Raw genomic sequence first — 25,504 nt, 5'->3', positions numbered from 1 at the left:
ATCGTGTAAAAATAAAAGTAGCATCTGCAGCATGAAGTATTGTGAAACGGAATGGAGTATGTACAACATTTACTATGTCATCGACAAGTAAGATTTTGCATTTATTATAGTTTATAAAGTGAGGAAATAAATAAGTAAATAAAAGTATAAATGAGGATGTGCAAAGTTGCATGCAGGTGAAAAACAGAAATAAAAGCATGAAAAGAGGAGAAGGAGGTAAAAACAAGTAAGGAAAGGAAGTGTGATTTCTGCCCCTGTGAAAGGCCAAATAAAAAATTAGTAATCCCGTCACATGATGGAGTGAGTTTTAATATCACATGACAAAAGTGGTATTCATAGAAAAATAGAATTTGATGGCAGATAAGAACTGTTTTAATACATCTACTCTGCCCATTTTTATGGATGTAGAGACAGAGACTTGACTGATGTACCCTCGAAGTCCGGGCCAGGCCCACCCAACCAGTTTAATTACCTACTAATTAACACGACACCAAGAGTGGGGTTGAAAAGGCCACAGCCAATTTATTTATTTAACCAAGCCATTGCCACGCAACCTAAACCAAAACTAAGTAATTAACAAATAAATTAACATGAATAAATAATAAAAACCAGAAACACCCCTGAGCTTACCAGGCTATCCAGGTACCACCAACACAGGGGAGGACATACCGGGATTCCCAACCCCGGACCCGAGGCTCCGAGAACCAGCAGCAAGGAGATGCCACCAAATGCTCTCCCCCAGAGCATACACCCCCTAGATGAATGGTAGCCCCCCCACGACTGTGACAGAATTAACCGCCCAATCAACAGCACAAACAATAGGGAGGGTGACAGACAAAATGGCCCCTAACCTAATGACACCTGCCAATAAATTACCTCCCAAAAACTCCAAACCCCCAAAATGCCCTACTCGGCATCCCAGTCAAGGCCCACTCACATCTCCCCTCTCTCTCTTCTCTCCTCCGGATTCTATGTATTCCCTTTTAAACTTGAGCTTCCTATATAATTGCTGCCTATACTAGCACTAAATATATTTACTTACATATGTATCGATATATATACCATGAAACACTGGGACGTGGAGATTGACCTTCACAACACTATTGGACACCATGTCCAAAAAAATCTTAATCACCAGTAACAATCACAGAAAAGATGTATGATTTGCCACCGTCATACTACGTATTCTAAATAAAATAGTCTTTTCCCGCTTTGTCGTCAAATGGCTTTAGAATTTTGTAAATATAGATGTTATGGAAACAGCTAATATAAAGGATTGCTGAAATACTGCAGAAAAAAACCCCGCAGAACATTTCAAAATAAATATTTTTGTCTAACAATCTGGCATCTCACAATTCTGCCACTGATTACAAAAAAAAAAAGATAAAATAATAAAATTGAAACTAAAGACTGAATAGTGCAGTAGATCCGGTAACAAGGTGCTCGATTGTGAGGCTTGATAAATAGACTGGTTTCATGCACACTTCGGTCTGTCTCTTTCTCTCTCAAAGGTGTATGAATCACGGTGCTGTAATATAAAGATAATTTACATCGGCCTGTAGATTCCCCAGAATATTACACTGTCAAGTCATGGCTGTCCGAGATACAATAATACTCTATATAATCCGTCTGACAGTACCTGCTGCCCCGTAATATACTATACTGCCAGATTACAGCCACCTTATATCCTGGTAAATTTCTCTACGGGGACTATTGGCCATCGCAGGATTTAGGACTAACCGACGCTAGTCGAATGTAAGTCATGTCAAATATATTGGTGAGTTCCTCCAAACCTCTGAATTAGCTCAGGGCTCTGCAGTGAAAAAGACATTTTTAAGGTACCTTGCCCTGATGTAAAAAAACATATTTTAATAAATGTATTGTTAATAGAATATTTGGTTCAGTGTATTTATTGAGAGTGAACTTCATATCTCATATTGTCGGAACAGTTTAGCATAAATACATTCATATTATCATTAAAAAAAGAGAATTTTGAAAAAAAATTGTGACTACAAAATGTTTTTTTTTTAATACATTCTAGATTGTAAGCTTATTTTGAGAAGGGCTTTCCTCGACGTTAGTTCCTGTAACTCCAAATTATTACGTGATTTACTACTTGTTTTGCCCTGTCTACCCATTGTACAGCGCTGTGGAATATGATTGCACTATTTTAATCGGTAAATAATAATACTGATAATTATAATTGGCAGAAACAATGTTTAATTAGAAGCTTTTTTTGTGTCTATGTTTTAAAAGGTTCGTTTTGTTTTGTGAAGACACTCTTTAAAATACATTAACTGAGAATATAATTTCCAAGGTAAAATACAATGTTGGTTGGAAAAAAATATTGTTAAGTAAGTAAAATAAACACCAGAAAATGCTAAACAGGTACTAAATACAATTTAAAAGTGTTTATAGAATGCATTTGGTAATGCAATCCGCAGTGTATTTAGCCTTGGTGTGTGACGGCTGTCCTTGCTGCTGAGAGTTGGTGTATGACATCATATGCCGGTTCCCAGCCTATTATGACGTGCGGTGTCAGGGAAAGTGTGCTATGGAGGCTTCTACAGTATAAATGGGCCAGTCAGGTAGATGAGATATCTCCGTTGTAATAGACCCATTAAGTAGTGGTGCACCCAGAAGCCTAATTGCACAATAGGGTGATCGCCCCCCCAGTTTATGGTGCGGCCTCCTTTAGCCAAGACACCTTAGGGCAAGTAGGATATCCCACTGACTGTGAGAATTGTTCAAGATTTCATGCTTCTTTAGATCTTGGCAGATCTTGTCTTACTCCAGCTGCACCCTCGATTATTCTTTTGTTAGTAATGTTATTGGATTTTAATATTCATAAGCAGTTTTACATGCTTCCAGTGATATTGCTAGAATGCCCACAGTTGTATCATCGGAACGCTCATTCAACGCAAGCCAGAACTTCCCTTCTGTTATATTGAAATCCCCTAGAAAATTATGACATCAAGAAGCCTTTTCAGAAAAACAAAATAACAGAAGAATGTGGAAAGCTATTTTTGTGCACGCCAGCATCTGCCGTTCTGTAAAATAGGTTAAGAGTAGAAAAAAAATCTTCAGCAGAGAAAAACTGCCTTAAAGCCGCACATTACCTGTCATCATTCTGTGTACTTGCGGGATGATGGTCAGTTAATCTTTGTAATACACATGCAGGCAGTTCTTAAGAATCCCCACTCTCATAATCCTCCACCAAGATAGATATTCAGCCTCGCTTGCTGCTCTCTGACCTGCCATTAGCTTTGTTAAACTAATCTCTGATGATATGTACATGGATATATCACAGGTATAATAAGACTTTCTTATCTCTCCACTTCGACTTGTCTTTTCCATTACTGTTGATAGCAAGACATTCTCCTGATCACCGGAGCATACAAACATATGAGGTTCCTATAAGCAATCTCTCTGTAAAGTAATAGAAATCACTGGCACTATCTTCTTCTTTTGGACTCCATAGTGCTAGCCTCCCGTTGACCTGCACTCACATATATATCAATTTTCCTTCATGCAATTGATTTTTTTTCCAGCTCAAATTTTTTTTTTATATAATTTAGCTTTTGTTGGTTTCTAGAACATTTTGTATCCGCCTGTCAAGGTACAGGTTAAAAGAAATACTTATATTTATCATGTTGTAATTGTATCTGCTTCCACAGTAATACAAGGGCTGGATAACCATCCCAATGTTAATCCCGCGGTGAGGGGTCAGATTCCTAGCGTTGTTAGCGTTATCAAGTGGGAACCCAATGATCTGGATACAAACTATTAAGATCTACATAAACATCGTCAAGGTGTCTGGCCAGAGCCATCTTAAAATCACCAATGGCATATCAGTAAAAATATTTAACCCCTGCTGCACATATTAGTGAACATGCAGTAACCATAAGATATACAAGCAGGGACCTTGTTTTGGAGTATTGTATCCTTTTTACTAGATTGTTAGCTCTCTGGGCAGGGACCTCATATCTGCATTCTATTTGTTGCAGTATTATTTGTTTATTTCAAAGTACTGTATCTATCTATACATCACATTCACCAGAATAGGGGAGACATTTAAATAGTAGCGTTCTGATTAACAGTTCATATTTATGCACGTACATTGACCACGATTAAAACTGGAATAATAGAGATCACCTGGTCTATGTTTTCAGTAGTCAAACAGGCTGTAGGGTTGTTAGAAAAATGTTTATGTTATCGTAAATATTATTGCTGACAAAGACATAAGAAAGCAGAAAATGTCTAGTCTATGATATATGGACGAGTTCACGCCAACATGTCTATTCTATGTTGTTCTATATATGTGCAAAGGGTCAAGTCTAGGCCATTCTTAATTATGCAGCTTAAAGAGGTGTAACCTGCTTGAAAAGTAACCAATCAGAATGAAGCATGCTATTAGAAGTAGATAAGAGGTTATATAAACCATGTAATCCAAATGCGTAATTAGACAACGCTTCGACTTTTGTGTGTTGTGTGCCTTGTCTCGATTATGCGCATGATCTAAATAAAGGAAAACTCCTTCTGAGGAGAATTCGACCATTAATTCAACCAACAAGGGTCTATTCATAAAGGCCTGTGTTGTGCCAAGCTGGGTTGGTCAGGCTAACTTTAATGAGACCTTTGAAGCTGATCAACTTGCCTAATCAATAGAAAGGAGAATAGGGGAAAAATCGACTCTCAACACTATTAAACTCAATAGGACTGTCCCAACACCACAAACAACTTGACCAATAGCTTGCTTGACAGACTTGAATAACAACTGCCCAACAGCAGTCAACCACAGCCAACATGGTAGAAGACTCTCAATGTGCCACTTGGTGCTGTCAAGTGGTTTTGAGTTAAGTTAATTCAGTAAACTTCCAACAGTACTGACAACTCAGACCTTTGTGAGCTGACCTGTCTGGCCTTTTTTTATTACCACAGATTTCTAAAACCTGATATTTAACTAAAATGAAACCAAGGTCACCATCCATCTCCGATGAGACCAAAAGATCAATTGTGTTTAATTACTAAAACAAGAGTTGGCATGAGAATTTGCAAGGTGCATTCACTATGTATTACAAATGGCTGTCCCTGGCAAGTTTCCCTGTGGGAAGGGTTGAGCCGGTACTTTATAATGTATAGTTTAATCAGTGAGGTGGACAGCCCTGGCTAAGGTGGCCCTGTATAAATGATATTTAAATCAGTGAGATTTATTGATAGTCATCAATAAGTAGTAGCTATAAAGAAAGGCTCTGCAGGGGGTAAGGCTGTGGCGGTGTGGAAGTATGAAGATCTGATGGTTGCTTCTCCATGATTCTAAAGATTACTTTCTCATTAAATAAATCCCTAATAAATGTAGGATTTTACAAAATGAAGGGTCATTTATAAAACAGTGAAATATCTTTGGATATGGTCCCTTCTCACTTACAGGATCTGCCATCTTTATATACATAACACTGAATCTCTAATTCTTTGGAAAAGGTAGTATTATAAGCACCACTTCAGGTCAGGGTGGAACTGAAGCACAATACAGCATGAATGAGTACTTTTAGTAATTATGCCTGCTGACCCCAATATCCAAAGCTTAAACCCAATTGAAAAAGTAAAAAGATATCCAGCTGAGAGCGGGCACTAGACATGGGATGATTGCTATGGATTTGGAGAGCAGTTTTAGTAGGCATTACGTGGTAGATAAATTACATATGTTAGCCTGATTCTTTATCTGAGATGAAAAAGCTTTTGAAAATGATAACTGTAAAATACTTTAGGGAATGAACCATGTGTGAATCTAAGTCACTACGCATTGCGTACATAGTCATCATAGGATTAGATTTTTGTATTTTTATACTTAGTGGGAGTTTGGAGTTGAATCACTAAGAGAGGTTCAACTCACTGACGGCCCTGTATATTATTCATATATAATATATTATTCTGCCCCAGACTGAATAGGCTCAGGGTAAGAAGGGGCAGTGTCTGTGGAGGGGCAGATGGTGGTGCTGCCGTGTGTCTGGCCTAGGGCAGAGCCCCAGCTGCCCCTTCCGCAGCAACCTCTTAAGGTACCAATTGTACATCGTTCATTAATAATTACTAATATTGGTGTAAGCGACCTGTGACTACAAACGTATTTATGAACGAGAATTCCTATAATCCATCTCCTTCCGACAGGTATTTTACATAATCAAGATCTGGATCAATACTGGTTACCTGCTATGGACAATGCATATACTCACTGGCCAGTGTGCCTTTTGTCATTTGGCCGCTGTTTCTTGGGACTCTGAGTTCGTGGTACTGATCCCCGGCAAGTGTGCTGTAAACAACCAGGTATCCCTCCCCCTCAGCTTCACTGTTATCCCATTCCAGCTCCAAAGTGGATGCGGATCGAGAGATCACTCGCAAGTTTTTGGGGGCATCCAACTCTGGTGGAAGAAAGAGAAAAAAAAAACAATCATAGAGAGCGTAGAGTAATCACTCATCAAACTGTGATAAATAATAGTATTCCAAACAAATACCATTAAAAAAAAGAATTCTAAATTTGGACACAAGGTACATATTTAATAAGAATTAAAACCAAAACATCAACTCATGTATACATTTATATATATATATATATATACCTGTAGAAATAATCATTCTTATAACTGGCCTAGGATTCTCAATGGTGGACCTTGGACAAATAGCAACATTTGTCAGGAGCAAAAAGGAATCTTAGGGACTATAGGGAGGTTGCAGATATGACTTCTGGACCTAGAAACAACTATATTGTTCACTTTTACCCAGCACTGCACTAGTTAACAGAGCTGGTATCACGTGCCACTGATATAGTTCTTGCCAATGCCATATTTTTTTGTCGGTGGAGATAAATTGAGTACCCTACAGTATGTATGGGATCCTAAGCAGGACCTCGAACAGATGCCAGTGTCAGTGTTCAAAAAGGCAACCACACAATTTGTCCTTCAGCTTATCCGTGAGGCCAGTAATTACTGTTTCCTGGGTCCCATCTACCATGTGTTATTTACTCTCTTCCAGACCTTGTACACATGACAGATGGAAATTCAAAATATATACATTCTGCAGGGAGTTCTTCTTATCACTGTGTGTGTAGAAATGGTTACTTCTGATAGATACATTGCATTAAATGTAACTATTTTCTACATAATAATGCTGTGCATTTACACATTACTTGCATTCTATCAATATATGACGTTTCTGAGCAAAAAATTTTTTTTTTTATAAAACCACTGATGCTGTATTTTCAATTGTTGAGCTTGGTTAAATACCTGTAGTGAAAGTTGTGCTGACAGGTTCACTCCGAGTGTCTCCTCGAACTCCTGTCACTGACACTTGGTATTTTGAGCCTGGTCTCAGGACCTGCATGGAGTATTGGCTGAGTGGAGGTTGCAGACGGAAGGTAGTTTTCTCCCCTTCACCGTTAAGTGGTCCATATTGCAGCTGGATAAAGTCTAGTTTTGCTCTTGCTGGAGTCCACTCCACAAATGCCACCGTGTCTGAAACATCGCGGACTAGGATGTGGGATGGCCCGTCTATGACTAAGATGGAATAGTAGAGTAATTCTCATATGATTTTTTTATATATGCATTCCTAAAGCACCGTACACCTTTACAGAGGAATGAACATTCATTTGCACCCATACTTAATTAACAAATACATCTACATTCATACACATATACTCCAGTATCCATGGGCAAAGCATTTTAAAGAGACAAGTAACAAGCTTTCAGTAAGCTTTCAAATGTGTTAATTTTTGCAAAACAAATACTTCCCAATGTGATTCATTGTGTGCAAGGTTGTGAAGAGCAAAATACATTTTCCAGTGAATAAGGAGAATAAATTCTCTGTAGGCTAAGAGAGTGACTTGTGTATATCTATCCTTAAAATGGCTAACTAAGCCACAAATGAAAGAGGGTAAATCGTATGCTTATGAAAATGCTGAAAATGCCTCAGGCCCAGTGAGCACAATTTAGTTTTTTAACTACTTAACGTACTGGTAGATACAATGCCGGATGTGGGGGGACTCCTTGCTTGCTCTTTCAAAGAGACAATACTGACTGTGTATTCCTCCCCAGGCTTCAGCCACGTCTGGTTAAAAGAGGTTACGCTACTGGGGAGTTGAACGGTCAATCCACCTTCATTATTCTAAGATCAGAAGAAAAGGTGCATGTTAATAAAATCCTAAGGTACAACACAGTTCACTTGGATATGAATAATATTATATTCACACTAAGGACAAATGTCACCAGAGTCTGGGATGTCACTCAGCACTGCGTGGCCTTCTCTACCTCTCCCTGTGGAGTGCAACGAGATGTAGGTGCAATTTATACATTGTAAGTAGAACACCATCCTACATCATAGCTGAGTGCCTATTATCCCACGACGATATAACTTCTCCTTGGAAAGAAGAAGATGAAATTCTGGTTTCTTATCTTGCTGCTTTGCCCTTCCATTTCCCATTATTGTTGATGAGGCCTTCGTTCAGCAGGTCAGCGAGGCATAGAGCTACTGAGCACAGTGCGACATCAAATCATTCACCAAAACGTGACAATACTTCCTGGTACCTAACATTATGACATTCATTTGAAGTCCTTGCCTGTGTTCTCCTGCATTAAGGTCTGTGGCAGATTTGTCACCCGCACTACCCTAGTCTAAGTGTCAGATGACACCGCATATCACTCCCATAATGATCTTTTCTCATAAAACAAAAGTGACATACGCTCAATCACTTATGTCGTGACTTCTTAAGATCTTTTATAGCAGAGCCACATAGCACCTTGGAGCTAACAATGATATGTTGCTCTCTGTGCTCTTTTGCAGAATAAAACAAAAAAAAAAAATCAGTCATTCTCAGCAGAAAAACTAAACTAATATTTGGATTAAACCCAGTGGAACTTTCATTCTGTTTCTGCTGCCAAGGGACATTAAGGGGAATATTATTGTCTTCAATCGACAAGCAATCAGCAACATTTTTACATCTTCTGCAATGCTATATTTAATTGAACGTAGAAACTTAAATATCAAAGGAAATCACATATGCTTAAGCATCCCGTAACTCAAAGGCAATATAATTTGAAAAAAAAAAGGAAATCTGGTGAAGCCACCAACTGCATCTGTACACAGTAATCATATAATGTTTGATTATGAGAATAAGTGGCTTTAAAACCATTCCTGGCTTCTTATGTGATACGTTATTTGGACACTTATTGTATATCATTGTCAACTGCTTTTTGTGGTCAAAGATTTCTGTTGCTGTAACTTGACATTGAAGTGGAGTTGCTCAAACTGACTGTTTTATGTACTCTTCCAATTTAATGGTATCTGAGGTGAAATCTCTGTTTCGACAAATGTAACTTGTCAGCAGGTACAAATATTCTCAATTGTCACCTAAACTTAAGCAGGTATTTCAGCTTCACACTGAAAACTTACCAATAAATTCTGAGTCCAAGGGTCAAAATCTGTGCGTTCCCAAGTCTGGTTACAACACACATTCAGCGCATATGAGCTTCTGCTTAGATGTGAGGAACCCTGGACCATCTAGTTTTCCAAGCTACCATCCTGTAACTCCATTGGATTTTCCAATTCTCCATACCTCAACCCACTTAAACAATGCTGAGCATCTTTGGAAGCTTCAAGGTTCTAAGAAGTGTATTATATGTCAAACACTGTGCATAATGACTATTGATGGGACCTCACACTATGGTTTACTGGGTGCACTAATGGCACTTCTCATTCAGATTGGCCCTGGCTTATTTTAAACCTTGTATAAAACAATTGATGTTGCCAGAACGTGCCTCATACAGCCAAGCCCTTATCCTCAGATGTATGGTCTATCTACAACAGTTGATGGTACATCAAACAGCCTGAAGTTCATATCCAAGGCAAACATAGGTATATGCATTGCAATTCTGCCTCCCGATAAACAGATGCATTGTAGCCATTCTATGTTCTTAATAATCTGTGAATCAACCTAGCTTGTCTTTAGATCTGTACCTATTTTGTCTACCTTGAACTTTTAGTCTGTTTATTAAACTGAAAAGAGATGCCTCTGACCTTGGCCTATATGAGCGACAACATTTGTATCCGTACTTGGACTGTTGCCCCGAGGATCTGACTTTAACAGCAATGTTACATGTACCGACCAGCGATTTCGAAAATTTACAATGTATCAATCTGACCCCTCAGCGTTTGAAAGCAGAATACAATCAATCCTATCCTGCCTTTCGATTCTTGTCACAAAATCCATCATATTTTGGCATCAAGTTATATTTGAGATATACCACCGGTCGGGCTTATTTGTATGATCAGCAAAAAAAAAAAAAATCTACCTTCCTGTCAAAATATGCTTTCCTTTTCTGACAGATATATTAAATATCACAGATCTGATAAAGGTAAGTCTAAATAATAATATAATAATGGTATAAATGGTTATTTTCCATTGCAATTTTGAGAAAATGTCCGAAAATATTAGGTACTAAAAAAATTACAGTACTGTCCAAAAATATGAAATCATGTTAAGTGCACATTTATACTATTAAAGAGCAAGCATATTGATTGTACATTCTATGTTTCAGTGAGATATTTGTCTTAGACAATACAGTGTTATTTCACCTTATATTCATCTTCTACATACTTTGCTTTATTAAGCGATCTTAGTGTAGTTGTTCTTGACTTGACTTGTGATTGCATGCCTTGAGATGCATGACTAAAGTAAGATCCTTTTCTGCAGAAGCCTACTATTCTAATGTGGGTGCTGGAGTTTTATTGGAGTGGGTTCTAGATATTTTTAATGAAAACTGACACCACAGTTGCGTTGCAAGATTATAAAAGGATCCATTAAAAACTTGGCAATATTAGCGAATTTACTGGCGTGGCAGCTCCTGATCATCAGGAGTCCTAGCTTAAAATCAGCAGCTGCTCTGGACCCCAATTTACACATGGAGCCCCCTTTTTAGGATGGCTGTTTGACTTCTAGTGGCACATTACTGTAATATATTAAAAAACAACACACGGACGTATGTTCTGTATTTTTAATTTTCCTATATTGAAATCAAATATTGTGTTAGAGGCAGAGTTTGCCTAGAGAAGAACTATGGGAATAAGGAGCTTGTTAGATCTTCCAACCTCCTTATATCTAGGTGCTGCTTCCATGCCACAGCTGACTTGTTTCCCTTGGTTGCCCGCAACTGCATTCTTCCAACCAGAGAAAAACAATGAAAATCACTTTTTTACCGGCTTGTTAGAACTGACAGCCTGTAGGCAGAATGCAACACTCAGGGGTTTTTGGCTAGATTCCCATCCTGTCTGGAAAACATATACGACTGGCAAATTGTTTTGAAATGCACCTTTGGAGTAAAGCTAATCTCCCATCCATCAAGAGCAAAAGCAGGGGGGTCCCACTGCACCTCCACTGAGGTCTGTGTCACTTCCTTAAATTGTAATCCTTGCGGTGGAGAGAGATCTGATAGAAGCAAAACAGAGGAATTAAACAATTCATACAAGAGATAACAGTTATAGCTACTGTAAGTGTGCAAAACTCTGACAAAGTACCAGCAGATACTTTGTAATACTGCAAGATCTTTGTTGTGACCAATGAAAGTGCATTGACTAGCTTATTGGAAATTTTACCTGACTACTGTAAAAACTAAAAGAAACTGGAATCTCATAAAAGAATGACTGTGCAAACTTTACTTGTAATATAATTAACTTTCTCTTAATTGTTTTCTTAAGAGGATAAATGCTTACTGCCACTTTAATTCACAACCAGGTAGAATACCTTAATATAGTGCCATATTCATTGTATATGTAAGCATATCTCAGGTCCTCATCAGCAGGACTCTTGCTATAGATTTCATACAACTTTTCACTGTGTTTCTTTGTCTTTAAAACCCTGATTGCACAGTGCTTTGGAATATATTTGTGATTTACAAAATAATATATAAAAATAGTAAGTACCTTTATAATATGTTGGGAACCTTATAAACAAGCTCACCCTGAGAAGATTCATAAGAAGAGCAAAAGCAAATGAAATAAAAGAAAAATAGGAAAAAAGGATTTCACCCACGTGTGGACACAGTGATGCTGGTGGGCTCACTGGTGATTTCACTGATGACAGAACACACACTGATATTATAGGTAACTCCTGGCTCTAGCTCTCTGATGGTGACTGCACTCCAGTCTCCTGGGACTCTCTGCTGTAGTCGTTGTAGGGGTCCCCATTCTCCTGGTATTGCCTGCTGATATGAGATGACATATTCCGTCACAGCAGATGTACCTTCCCAGGCCAAGTCCAACCAGTTGTCTCCAATAGCAGTGACACTCAAATCCATTGGTGGGGCAACTGAGGAAGTAACAAAAGACTATGTTGATTCTCAACGCCAGTAACAATACACAGGTTTTAAAGTTAGCAATTTACTTTGGGTATTTGGGACACTTGAGCCATGTTTTCAGCAAGGTTTGAGTCTTTACAGAAGTAAAAACTGGCAGACTAGTTGAGCGGAATTGTTCTTATCTGTCATTGGATTCTATGTTTCTACGAATTAAATTACAGAATTATATAACGTATGCCCCTTGTGGTCAAAAGTGGAACAACAGTCCAATTCTAGTAGCCCACTATCAACATTGCCAACTTTCCTCTGATCTTAGCAAATAGTGCGTAAGAATGATAATTTGGGATGCAATTTCATAATAATATAATATGCAAAACCTTAATACCTTCTTATTATCAGAGAACAAATCAAAACTGATGTGTTGATTTTTTTGTTCACGTTTACAGAATAATGATTAGATTATTAGGCCTGTAGAGATGTTTATTCATATGTCTAGGCAGAGCAGAGTATTCTTTTTTCACCCCTTACAAAGTCAATGCTTTGTTCAGCCCTGTCTAAGTGGGTTACGTCTAAATCCTCCTCTGTGAAGGAATGTAGAATTGGCCGTGGTCATTTTAACACAGTAATTCTAGTACATGTGGGGTGATAGGTTAGTTAAGGAATAATTGGATATCTAAGATATCAGTAAAAAAATGCTTTGTATCATTCTCTGTAGTTTTGAGCGTACTAGCTAAAGAATGGTGGATTTTGCCCACCAAAACATTTATTTTATTCTGGTTAGCCCCCAATTTTGTGCAGGTAGCAATCAAAGCTGGAAGCAGAGGGAGGCAGCATTGTGTAAACTAAGAGGTTCGATATGTGCAGTCTGTTCTGTTAAAAGTGCTGTCAAAAGTGTAGCAATAGGGAGTGGTACTGTAATGCACCAATGACTTTTAATATCCCAATCAATTTGAATGGTTGCTAGTGCATAGGCACCTTGTCAAGATACTCATGCAAAAATGGTCTGGCCATTTCAAATGAGGGAAAAGAGGAGCAGCTCCATTTCTTCAAGCCCCCCCTCCCATATTTGGGGTAAAATGGCACTCACATGCTATTTAGGGTAAAGCTAGTACTGTGGGACATGTTGCTTGGTGAAGTTGGGGGATCCAGGGGCAACGTAGCCCTGTGGTTTCCTGTTACACCCCTACTGGTGTCAAGTGGAAAATGTACAATTATCTGTTGAGTAGGCGTAAGTTACAAGTTCCACTGAATTTCATTTCCTAAGTGGTAAAAAAACTTGACTGAAGCTGACAAACTCAACAGCAGCTCAACTTTTAGTGAATATTATAATCCCATGTCGTGTTGTAGCATGTGAGTTAAAGATGCTTCAACTGAGTTTGTTATTATTAACTGACAACTCACTTTTTAGTAAATAGATAACGTTAAAAAACTTTAGTTTCCATAAAAGGTGACTGCGGTAGAAGAAAAAGTCATATTGTCATTGGAAAAAAAAGACAGTATTTAGCTGAAGGTGCAGAACAGTAATAATACAGTAGATTATGGCCAACTGGCCATATAAAGAAGAAACTCAGATGATCTATACCTGTGTATATAAAATTGAGTTATTTCTGCTTTTAGTTTATAGCCCTCCTAAAGAAGAAAGTTATCAAGTCTTAAAAGCTTGCAAATTAGCCCGAATCAATTAGCCAGTTAAGATATCACCCACAATCCATTATCATTCTGTAGCTGAAAAAGAGGAATTGTCTGGAAAAGTACAAAACATAATATATTCCTTCACGGTGTAGATTTTCAGTCTGTTGCAGCACTGCAGGCTTTAAGGATGTCTCCAGCTGGGAAAAGGTAGACCAAACAGTGATGTTTGAGGGTCGGGGATAATGGATGTGAAGTTAGCTGATAATTAAAATGAGAGAATTCCATTATCTTTTGTTTAGTAATGCCGCAGATGGAAAAACCAGTGAAAATCTGGATTAAAATACTTCTTTGATGATGAGTGGTGAGGATGAAAAATGGTAATTTCAATGAATCTCCTCCAATATTTGCTATCATTTCTTACATCTCTTGGCTCTAAAAACTAGACATATAGTGAATTAGATTTAAGAAAGGCCCCCCCTATTGCAGTGTTTTTCACATCTTCCTCGGCAAACAAATGATCCCCATGCAGTATTTGGTATCTGAATTCCTTGGGTGCCTCCTTCCATCAGCCAGTAAAAGTGTTAGAATGTTGTTGACCTTTAAATAAAGCATAAAAGTGGAGCTTAATCATTAATGGGGCACCCACACCTTTAATGTATCTCTTAAAGGACTTTGTAGGTCATCCCATCTTAAGCTATAACCGCCCGTCTGCGCACCACTATTTCTGGCTGCCTAATCAGTGAAAGAACTAGTAGCGGTCCTCCTATTTCTCATTCGGAGATACCACCCACCCAATGCTTAATCTCTCTCATTGCAGAATTCTATTTTTGAGAGGTCCTGGCTAGAATGTTAATATTGTGATCGCTTACTGCGTTGATTGCCCCATTGTGAACACTCTTAAAACTCTATTTTCTCATTGCGTCGGTAGCAAATCGCTAGAGTGACTTATTTCAGGTTTATTTATGCTTCCTTCATATAACCAACGATGTCCAGAGAAACTAATATTCCATTGTGCACAGGCAGGGATAATTATGATGTCTTTTACACAGTATATTAAAGTATTCTAGCATTAGGTCTTCTGGAAACATGGGCAGAGCATCAGAGGTTAATGACTTATGCATTGTGCTCGCAGAATTATAGAACATTTACACATCACTGATCATTGTCAAGTCTCAAATCACTTGCGCATGGACATCTATGTATATTTTTCTAAGGGAACAAAAATAACTCAGAACTCATATATGAAATGTCTGTTTTTTTCTAATTTTATTTGCAATGTAAAGTACCGTAAATAGCGCTTAAGTATGCTTTTATCAGAAATAATGTGCCCAGAGGCAAAATGTATCCATACAATGGATTTACTTGGTAATGTTCTTGTTGGGGAAATTTTAAAGAAAAAAAAAAGATTTCTGACAAGTATATTAAGATCTTTAACATTAAAATTTGCATTAGATTACAAGCTTAGCGGAATCAAAGAAATAAATAATACATTTTTTGCCTTGGGCTCCTAAACACACAGATACTAAATATGTATGTTGTATTTGCTTACCCTTTTGAATAATGCATGATCCAATTAGTAAGTTTTTAAGGATCTCCAATTTAATTTTTCAAGGTTGAATTTAAAAAAACAAAAAACAACTCACATACCTTATAATACAAATTGTTTTCAGAACACAAATGGAACCATCTCTAAAATTTACTCCATTTCAATAACCATGCATGTAGATCCAGGGTTACCGTCAGAAACCATATACATGCGTGGCCACACGCTACATGTTTATGCTCGTGTAGCGTGCGACCGGGTATCTGCAGATCGGGTGAGTGTGTGGCGCTGTCAGCCAGCGGCCCACCAGGGAAAAGCTGCATTTTAAGCAGCTTATGTGAAATTGTGCGTTTGCATTGTACTTTGTTTTGCCAGTAGTGGGTTTAGCTATCTCATAATAGTCAGGGATGATTTCTGTTTAGTTAGTGCTCTGAATTTTTAAAATAAAAAAAGATTCCGTCATTTCTACCCCTGGAAGACTGCGTCAAAAGCCAGGGATTGGCACATATTGTCATAATACATCATTAAAATGCCAACATGCGGTCCATAAAATGGTTCCCGATTAACAACGTATAGTTGTATTGATTTAAAGAAACTCACAGCGTTATTTTTATAATGTAAAGTCCAAGGTGCTGATGCTTCCGTTGTGAAGAAGTGTGTGTGTATGTGTGTGTGTGTGTGTGTATGTGTGTGTGTGTGTGTATGTGTGTGTGTGTGTGTGTATGTGTGTGTGTGTGTATGTGTGTGTGTGTATGTGTGTGTGTATGTGTGTGTGTATGTGTGTGTATGTGTGTGTGTGTATGTGTGTGTGCGTATGTGTGTGTGTATGTGTGTGTGTGTATGTGTATGTGTGAGTGTATGTGTGTGTGTGTGTGTGTGTGTATGTGTGTGTGTGTGTATGTGTGTGTATATGTGTGTGATCCAAATAGTGCTCAGTAAAAGCCGGATTCAAAGAAACTCAGTACAATGAGGACAATATCTAACTATCCATCAAAACAGTAAAAAAAAACACCTAGAAAAAGTCATGTGGTATAACTCTTAACAAAGTTGATTTACACAACATAGATATACATAGTCTAATCCAGGGGTAGGCAACCTGCGGCACTCCTGATGTTGTGGACTACATCTCCCATAATGCTCTTACAGTGATAATGCTGGCAAAGCATCAAGGGAAATGTAGTTCACAACATCTGGAGTGCCGAAGGTTGCCTACCCCTGGTCTAATCTATCACATTTATGTCAATAAAGAGTTAAGCAAGGGAGAAGTTCTCAGATTAGTTTGTACCGCTCTAGTCCCATAATGTGATCTCAAGTAACTAACCTACGCATTGCACGCTCTTTATTAGCGCTAAGCAGAAAACATAATTATCTTAATTACTGGAAAACACCCCTTTAATTTACAGCCTTCAAAGACAGAATTGGAGAGTGTTTGGCAGAAGAAAGGAGAAAGGCAAGGGGATGCTGTTTATGAGCAAGTGAGATAAGGAAAGGCTAGGAAAAAGAAGTTTAACACTTTTGGTGCCAGCTGAGCATGCAGATTATTGAAAGGCTGGTGCTAATAGGGGGTCTGGAAAGAGAATAAGATCAGGAGAAATCTGGAGGGGGCAAGACAAGGAGAGCGTGCATTTTAAGGAGACTTAAAAGGAATCACAAAAAAGATTTAAGGACCAATCCAGATATTCTAGAGTCAAACAACACGTGATGACTCCTAAGGTTATTTCTGAAATATATCAAAATAACAAAATGTTTATTACTGGGAACAACACGATTAAAATTAATGGAAACTTTTATTTATTCAATCAAGCGCAGTTTATTGCCTTGAGGAGGTCAATGAAAGGCATCTAACCCTACAAATAACTGCGGATTCATTTAACAGTATCGGTTTTGTAAAGAAGAATGCATTAGTACAAATATTTGAGTTGAATTCTCTCGTTTCCATCTTTTGCTGAGCGCGGTAGACCTTTTTTTATTGAACGTTTATATCATAATGACAGTGATGCTGGAAGCACTAAATTCATTCCGTTTATCAGTGTGATAATGACCTCAACTTCAGATAAAACGGGATTTTATCCTTCAGCAACCTTCAGGAGATCACATAGAAGCATCACTTTATGAGTTGATGTATCTTTAAAAATACCAGGTCTCCAAACCGTTTAAATGTTTAACATAACAATACTTTTCTCTCTCGTTTTTTCGCAGTGGTAAACGGGTTGTTTCCTTGAACATTTTGCTACCTAGGATACAATTTACAAACTTATGTTCTTTACCAAGCTCCCAACTCTGGTGATGTCACAATGCAACAAATCATCACATCACTTACCTATCCTGACGACTATTTTAGGATAAATTCTATTTTTCTATTGTTGCTTCCACAGAATCCATAACTCAATTTGCTGAAATGTTTACTGCAAATGAAAGTATCTGACTCTTTCCACGCTGTCCACATCCTGAGCCTAAGACATACAAGTCAATGCCATGTAAGTGGACCTCAATCCTACATTCATCTCTACTCATGACGAGTGTCGACGTCTAGTCATTTTTCTCTAGCTGTATATGAATCCCACACACCAGGAACCAGCACATTAAGCTTTCACCCATCATTACACAGAATATGCTGATTGCAGGGACAGAATTAATCAATTGCTCATAGGAATGAAGATGATGAATGAATCATTTCCCTTAATTCATGACGTAATGTTCTAAAATCATGGAAGAACAAGATGGCTGCTCTGCATGACAAGCTGCATGGGTTATTTTTTTAGGAGTCCCACGCACTTTGATTATTAGTATGCTGGATGTGCCATTTCTAGGTGATTGTACACTGAAATGTTGAAATCCTGGTATAGTACACACAATTCTACAGCTGTAGAGTAACAATCTCATAGGACACTAACACGTCATCATCCGTTTACCTCCGTGGTCTACACCGTGAACTATACAGCTAGATGTTCCATACGAGCATATACAGTATATTAAAAAATACAATTAAATTAATAATTGTGTGTACTAAACAAATACAAATATACACTGATGTGCTCTTTTCATTATAGTCATATTTGGAAAATATAGGGATTTCTCAACTCTTGAAACAATTTATATAAAGCACAAGCAGGTGCAAGATCATATGGTTGAAGCCTATGATTTTTTATGGACTTTACATTTTAACTAGGCAGAGTATGACATAACACAACATTTTGAGAGTTTTTTTTTTTTTACCATAGCAACCATATGTCTGTCCCCATCAACAGGAATCTTCCATTGGTTGCTATGGTGAAAACACAAATTTTCAGTATGACCCCAAAAACCCAAACTCAGTGTTAAGATCTAAATGATATATAATACTATACTGTCCTATAAAATATCCAATGCTAATGATACAACCAGGGTGTATATAAAAATAAAACATAACGCTCGTATGCAGGTGACTCCACTATGTGGGCAACTATTTGGGGGCCCATCAATCTAAGTGTCTCAGAGAATACGAAGGGGAGAAATAAATGCTTTATAACGTATCTCTATAAAGTATTTTTTTAATTATAACATTCTAAGCACTGGGTTCCTTATTCTTTTCACCGCTCGTATTAGACAGCGTAAATCTTGACTTTGCCACGGCTGCACCCTCGTTGGCAGTAATTGAAACGTTCTGTATCCTCTTGAGCCTCCCTGAGATGCCACCGGTGGTTATGATGCATGTTCGGAGGGCTATACAGTATGTTCTCAGGTTTAGATTGTTACATTTGCTAATGTCAACTTCTCTATGCCATTTCTTCTTTTCATTTTGCAGAAACTTTGTCACAAAATACCGTACTTTAACTGAAATGAGAGTGGTTGTGCATGAAAGCGAAGCCCCAAAAATTGCACTAAATTTTTTAAAGGAGATCCGCGTACCATTTTCCTTTTAACAACACATATGCTGTGCTTAATGTCTTTAAAAATAAGCCACTAAAACAAATAGAATTTTCTTGCTTGATAAATGATGCACAATACATTGCAGAAGAGTAGAGACTTTAGTGCTATTAATCAAAGTTTTCCAGATGTAATGCTAGAAACAAAACTGCAACAGATTAAGAAAGAAATTATTTTAAATTGAAACTAATGGGGTTTTCTTTTTTTTTAATTATATGTATTTTTTTTGTCATCCCGTATCTCTTATAACTGACCCCCAATGACAAATGAATATCCAAACCCTGCTACCTTAGTTTGCTTCGCAGCTGTACGGATTGTGCAGTGCAGAGACATTGATAAATGATTTCTCTACCAGTAATTTAGTTACCCGAGCTTTCTTTGGTTGTTAATTTTTCATTATTCCTTATGCTGATGGTATCCACAAAAACAATTTTTTTCAGATTATTTTTTTATAAAGTTTGATTTATTTTTAAAATAAAGGACATCTTGGTCAAGTATGGAAGACATCGGTCTAAAGGACAGCACCACCAGCTCCCCCTGCTGAAGATAATGACGGTTTGGAGGTAACTAAGTGATTCTTGTTGTTGCGCATAAAGTTAGTTACCGCCTATTCTTGTTGTTGCGCATAAAGTTAGTTACCGCCTATTCTTGTTGTTGCGCATAAAGTTAGTTACCGCCTATTCTTGTTGTTGCGCATAAAGTTAGTTACCGCCTATTCTTGTTGTTGCGCATAAAGTTAGTTACCGCCTATTCTTGTTGTTGCGCATAAAGTTAGTTACGGCCTATATATTTCAGACATGATTGACCTAAACATATTTTCTAATCTTTACTAGGTAACCTCTGTGGAGTCTTTCCTTGACCTAGGATCATATAAATGCAGTATCTTTAAATGATACTTCATTCAACCCCTGAGCTATATATGCCTCCAGCAGAATTATACCTGTTTTAATTAGCTATGCAAGGATCCTTTCCTTTTACATATTTATTTGCTGCTAAATTGTTTAGAAGCCAGATATGTAAAATTCATGTGTTCTTTTACAAGTATAATTTTTTCTGTCATTATTATATTTAATTATTTTTAACGCTTGATTACCATACATCATAAAGTAGATCTGTCATCCTTCCGTAATTCTCTTCTAATTAACAATGTTAAGTGTTTTTACTTTGTTTTTCTTATTTTTGCAGTATAAAGTCTTCGCAAATATCAGAATAATGAAATATAGACTGTTTTATCTCAGCAGTCCTGTGTCTTGTGGAAAATTCTGCATAATTATTCATTCTCCTTGTCCTGAGCTCATTCTCCTTGTCCTGATCATTCTGATCCTGCACCAAAATGTGCAAAATAAATTTAAACTAAATATAATTGTACATACTTACTCCAAAAAATAGTTCTACTGATATATGGGTTTGGAAAGTTGACAGACACGTTATGCATGTAATGTAGTATACCTAAAATGACTTCTATTACGGCACGGTTCATCTTTAAAGCACCAGTGAAGTTTTTTCAACAATTGAAGACACGATTAAACAAACCTGGCTTATATTAAATTTAAGGTTTGCAAAATCAATATCTAAAGTCATTACAGGCATCAGCAGTGTCCATCCATAAACACTGATATCAAACCATCTTGATAAAGGTCCATGGGGACAGAAACATCGCCTGCTTTATGCCGGAATGAATTCCTGTTTCTTTTATCTTAGGTATACAGCATAACACTTTGTAATAGCAGCACTTTGGAGTCTAGCACCTCTTACACATTGTGGTTGGGCAGCGATGATGTACGCTTGATGGAAACTGAGAAAGCCCACGTGAGATATTTCATTTTGTTAACAGGGGATCTGCACCTTTCCCAAATCATGAATACTTACTAAAATAACCAGTATGTTCAGTACAGAATGACCACTTGCTGCTCTTAAGATTTGTACGAGGAGTCTTTGATTATTAGATTCAGGTAACATTATGATGTCTTAAGATAACTTTGACAAAACCGTCATGTCTTTTTCTCTAAGAAACACTATGTTTCACTACTTAGTCCGTGTCCTTTGCACTGGGTCCACTGATGAAGCCAGCCACAATGGTGAAATGCACTGCATACAATAGAGTACTGGATTGTTCAACCAAATGGCATAATTAGTTTTGCTGATGCTTAGCGGAGAATGGCTCTAAATTACATTGTAGGAACCTGAATAAAAATGTTTGTGCAGTTTTAAGTGCACGCCACATAAGGTTTGTTAATGCAAACTTGTTTGATACTATTATATTAAAATCTACATTTATCACCATTTCTGCAGCTTCTTACCATGTTTTCAGGGATATCCAACAAGTGGCACTGTAATTTTGTGCAGTTGTAGTTTGGTAACAGCTGGAGATCTAACTGTTGGCATTACCTGCTTTGGAGACATAATCTCCCAAGCAGATTTTTAGTTTTGAGAGTTAAATGCATTGGTAGTTTGATTGCTTACCTTCTGAACAATCCTGCCCACTGTACCCCTCTTCGCACTCACAGACACCATCCTGGCATTGCCCTCTCCCACTGCAGGCATTCACACACCACAGGCGCCCACAGTCCTCTCCGGCATATCCCTCCTGGCAAACGCAAGTCCCATTGGCACATCGTCCTTTTCCCAAGCAGTCACCTGGACAGCGTAGCTCAGTGCAACCAATGCCGGTGTATGGCTCCTGGCACACACACTGCCCATCTTGACATTGTCCACGTGGACTGCACTCTTCAGGGCACAACAGGTCTGTACACCACTCCCCGGTGTAGTCTGGCTCACAAACACAGATCCCCTCTATGCAGGTGCCTCTTCCAGAGCAGCCGAAGGGGCACAGAGGTTCCGAGCAGTTCTCACCACCCCAGCCTTGGCTGCAGACGCAAGTGTCCAGGCTGAAGTTCCCATGTCCACTGCAAGGAGGCGCAAATTCTGTGAGGCCTATAGAAATTGAAGAGAAATTCAATTATACTTGATCATAAAACCAATATATGACCTGACCAAACCAAGACACAATCAAAGAGTTGGAATAAAGATTTAATTGAAATTTGGATGGATTTTCAAGGTATTCCGGTGTCTACCATAAATTTTGTCTTTTTATTGTTCCTGTCTTTCATACAGAGCGTATACCCAGGGCTTCTCTCAACTTTTTATTATTCTATTGTGATAAAGATATAGGGCCGGATTGGCAGCACCCGATCTGCCCAACTAGTAGAGTGGTAGATGGGGTAAGTACAGGATGTTATCGGTCATTAGCCCACCAGGTATTTGCACTGAATGCCCGATGGCCTATGTAGACTCTAGACATTTCACATTCCTCCTTAGTTGCCAGATCCAGACTATTTTCACCACTCAGATAGTAGTCTATTTCATAAAACCCAAATGGTATTAAGGTACCATGAGTTTCTGCCATTGCATTCTGCCATCCGCTAGGCATGGCACATACCATTTCCTTTAGGATGCTGTCAGAGATTGGTCATGGTAGCAAAAGTCACAGCAAGATCAGCAAATTGTATGATCTTGTAATCCATGGTATTGTCTACTCATGAAGAGCATCTTAATGATAGTTGATAACATGTAGAAAACTCCTGCTCATATATTTTGTGCTTTAAAAATAATTTTATCCTGGCACACGTATACGACTTATCTAATAGACTTATTGGCGACTAATTCACAAATGTCTACACAACTCTGCTATTCTAATCAATGCAACTTGTGCGATAGTACCTGATCATTTCCCTCTCGCTGCCCTCTCATTTGTTTGCATTGATTTCTCATGAGTTAAGAGATTTCTTTTTTTCTCAGCAAATTTAAATCTATATTATCTTACACCGTCTGTGCAGATATATAGCGTCCTCTCTTTTGGACCCAGACAAACCAACTCTTTCTTCAAAGAAACCACAAGATTCCATATTTTGGAACATCCATGCTTGTGCACAGTTGGGTGTCAAAACAAACAAGACTCATCTGGGCTGTTCATCTGGGGCATTTTCTCATGGAAAGTAAGGAAAGAAATCTAATACGCAGCTGTTAGTTGTTATGCACAGAATAATTAGCCAATATACGCACCAAAAATACATTACTTAAGTAAATGTATCTACCTTTTTACTACCTTTAGATTTGCTTCTATCACATGGTCTGCACAATATCGCATATATATATATATGTTATAGATTGTTTATGGGTTCTAATTGTTAATGTTTTGGACTTTTTTAACAAGTTGCAGGATTCAGGACGACTTTCCAGAAATAAGCAACATATATATATAAAAAAATCACTGTACATAAAAGTACATAAAAATGTCTTTGGAATATATCTAAGTGATTGAAAAAAACCCAAAAGACGTAGGTTTTTATATGGCAGGTCAGGTCATGCCTTGGGCAATGTGTGTTTGGTGCCAATAGTCTAATTATTAGAAAATTATGATATTTTATTACTTAATCATACACAAGGTTAATTAGAGACACATACATGTGATAATGTCTGGCGGGTTCTTTAGGACACATTTGGGAAGCGTTTGCACATACAGAATTCGGGCGAATCACTTTTTTTTGCTCATACAGAATTAAGTTGAATCAGCTGAGATTGCACAGCTTTACATAAGTGGAAACTTCTCATAAGTGGGAACATAAATGTCAGCAACTTATCCATTAATCTTACCTGTTCCCAGAGTTTCTTGAATTTGGAGGCTTCCCATGTGTATTTTTCTAAGCAGTTTTTAAAACTATTCTTGCCTTCCTCATGTAAATCCAGCTGAGCCTCTTTTCTACGCATCCATCAATCTGACATTAAGACTTATGTTTTCTCCCAACTTACTTTGACTGTGGAGTTTGACCCAACGTGCTACCTCTAGCATCTTTTACCTTACGGAATTTATCGGCTATCATAAAGACACTTGGAAATATTCCAGGCGCTGAATGTTTTCTTACCTTCCATTAAGGGTACAAGGCAAGATAAATAGATCAGGGAAAAAGGGAACAGTTACTCATTTTGTGCAATAACCTCGGTCAAAAAATGTGCTTGAGTCATGCTTTAGCGCACTAATGGCTGATAAATTTGGGAAAAAACAAAATTATACAGCGCTGTAGGGCTTGTTAAAGACAGGAGTATGATTATATTAATGCATATACTTAAAATTAATGAAAAGTATTAGACTATGACTGGCCATCTTTGTAGATCTTGATCTGTAGGCGGCTAGCCGAGTGTTGAATGAATTGCACTTCAACCAGCTTTGGAACTCTCCATTGTGTCTAACCCTTTATCAGACCAATGGTTTCCATGTTGTGTACCTTGGTTATTATCATAGACTGAATTCTGAACGACACTCAACTTAACTTCTATAACATCTTAGCTCAGTGAATGGAAAAAATATCACTTTCTCCGTAATAGCTTTTGACTTTAATCTTCATGTACTGAACAGACTCTCAAACCAAAAGTAATAGGCTGTAGAAATATCCGTGATCATGGTATTATGAACTGTTCACAGAACTATCCATCTATGGAGCCTAGTGACCTACAGGTAGCAAGACGGAACAGAAGGACTTGAGTAAATCAAGTCATTTTACCCATAATAATCTAAAGTCTGGGAATGGACCCTACTTTCACACAGGTGAGTCCTTTACAGTCCTGGTCATTATTATCATTCTCTACTTTTTCCTTTGTAGGTACCTTCAGAAGAAATGATCCAGTGCAATTATAAAGAAAAGGTAATGCTGTAGGATGGAAACATATATTATATTCTGTCAATATTTATAGCAAGTAGGCAGATATTTGTCTTCAAGGTTGTAAAAGAACATATACCGCACAGGTGTGCAAGTCTTGACTACAAGGGCCCCAAACGCAACAGGTTTCCTGGATGAAGAGGCAGGCGTTGGAGAATGTGATATAATTTTAATTAGATGTAATTGTCTGAAATTCGGAAATACTGGCATGATTACATCTGTTGAGGACTGAGTAATTTACATAAAGGCTGGCAGTTATCTGAATCACTCGTCATTAGCTATTGTAGGACTTTGAAGAACCCGGGGGCTGCATTTCCTTTTCCCAGCCGGTGCCTTGCGTTTTACGTCAGTGCGCGTTATGAGGTGTCTGG

General features: G+C 37.9%; 1 protein-coding gene across 1 annotated transcript in view; it reads right to left on the bottom strand.

Annotated features, from left to right (window-relative positions):
• LOC128500118 (tenascin-R-like) overlaps positions 1-25,504 on the bottom strand; it is a 120,392-nt gene that overhangs the window by 23,017 nt on the left and 71,871 nt on the right. The window contains exons 3-8 of the mRNA XM_053469153.1: positions 21,883-22,353; positions 12,074-12,349; positions 11,355-11,470; positions 8,004-8,154; positions 7,278-7,547; positions 6,231-6,416 (exon numbers count right to left, since the gene is read on the bottom strand). Of these exons, the coding sequence (XP_053325128.1) occupies positions 6,231-6,416; positions 7,278-7,547; positions 8,004-8,154; positions 11,355-11,470; positions 12,074-12,349; positions 21,883-22,353 (1,470 nt within the window). The remainder of the gene's footprint in view (positions 1-6,230; positions 6,417-7,277; positions 7,548-8,003; positions 8,155-11,354; positions 11,471-12,073; positions 12,350-21,882; positions 22,354-25,504) is intronic.

The sequence above is a fragment of the Spea bombifrons genome, chromosome 6 (assembly GCF_027358695.1).
Source record: "Spea bombifrons isolate aSpeBom1 chromosome 6, aSpeBom1.2.pri, whole genome shotgun sequence".
Taxonomy (NCBI): Eukaryota; Metazoa; Chordata; class Amphibia; order Anura; family Pelobatidae; genus Spea; species Spea bombifrons.
The sequence above is the reverse complement of the archived record's forward strand: the minus strand, read 5'-3'. Positions and strand labels throughout refer to the sequence as shown.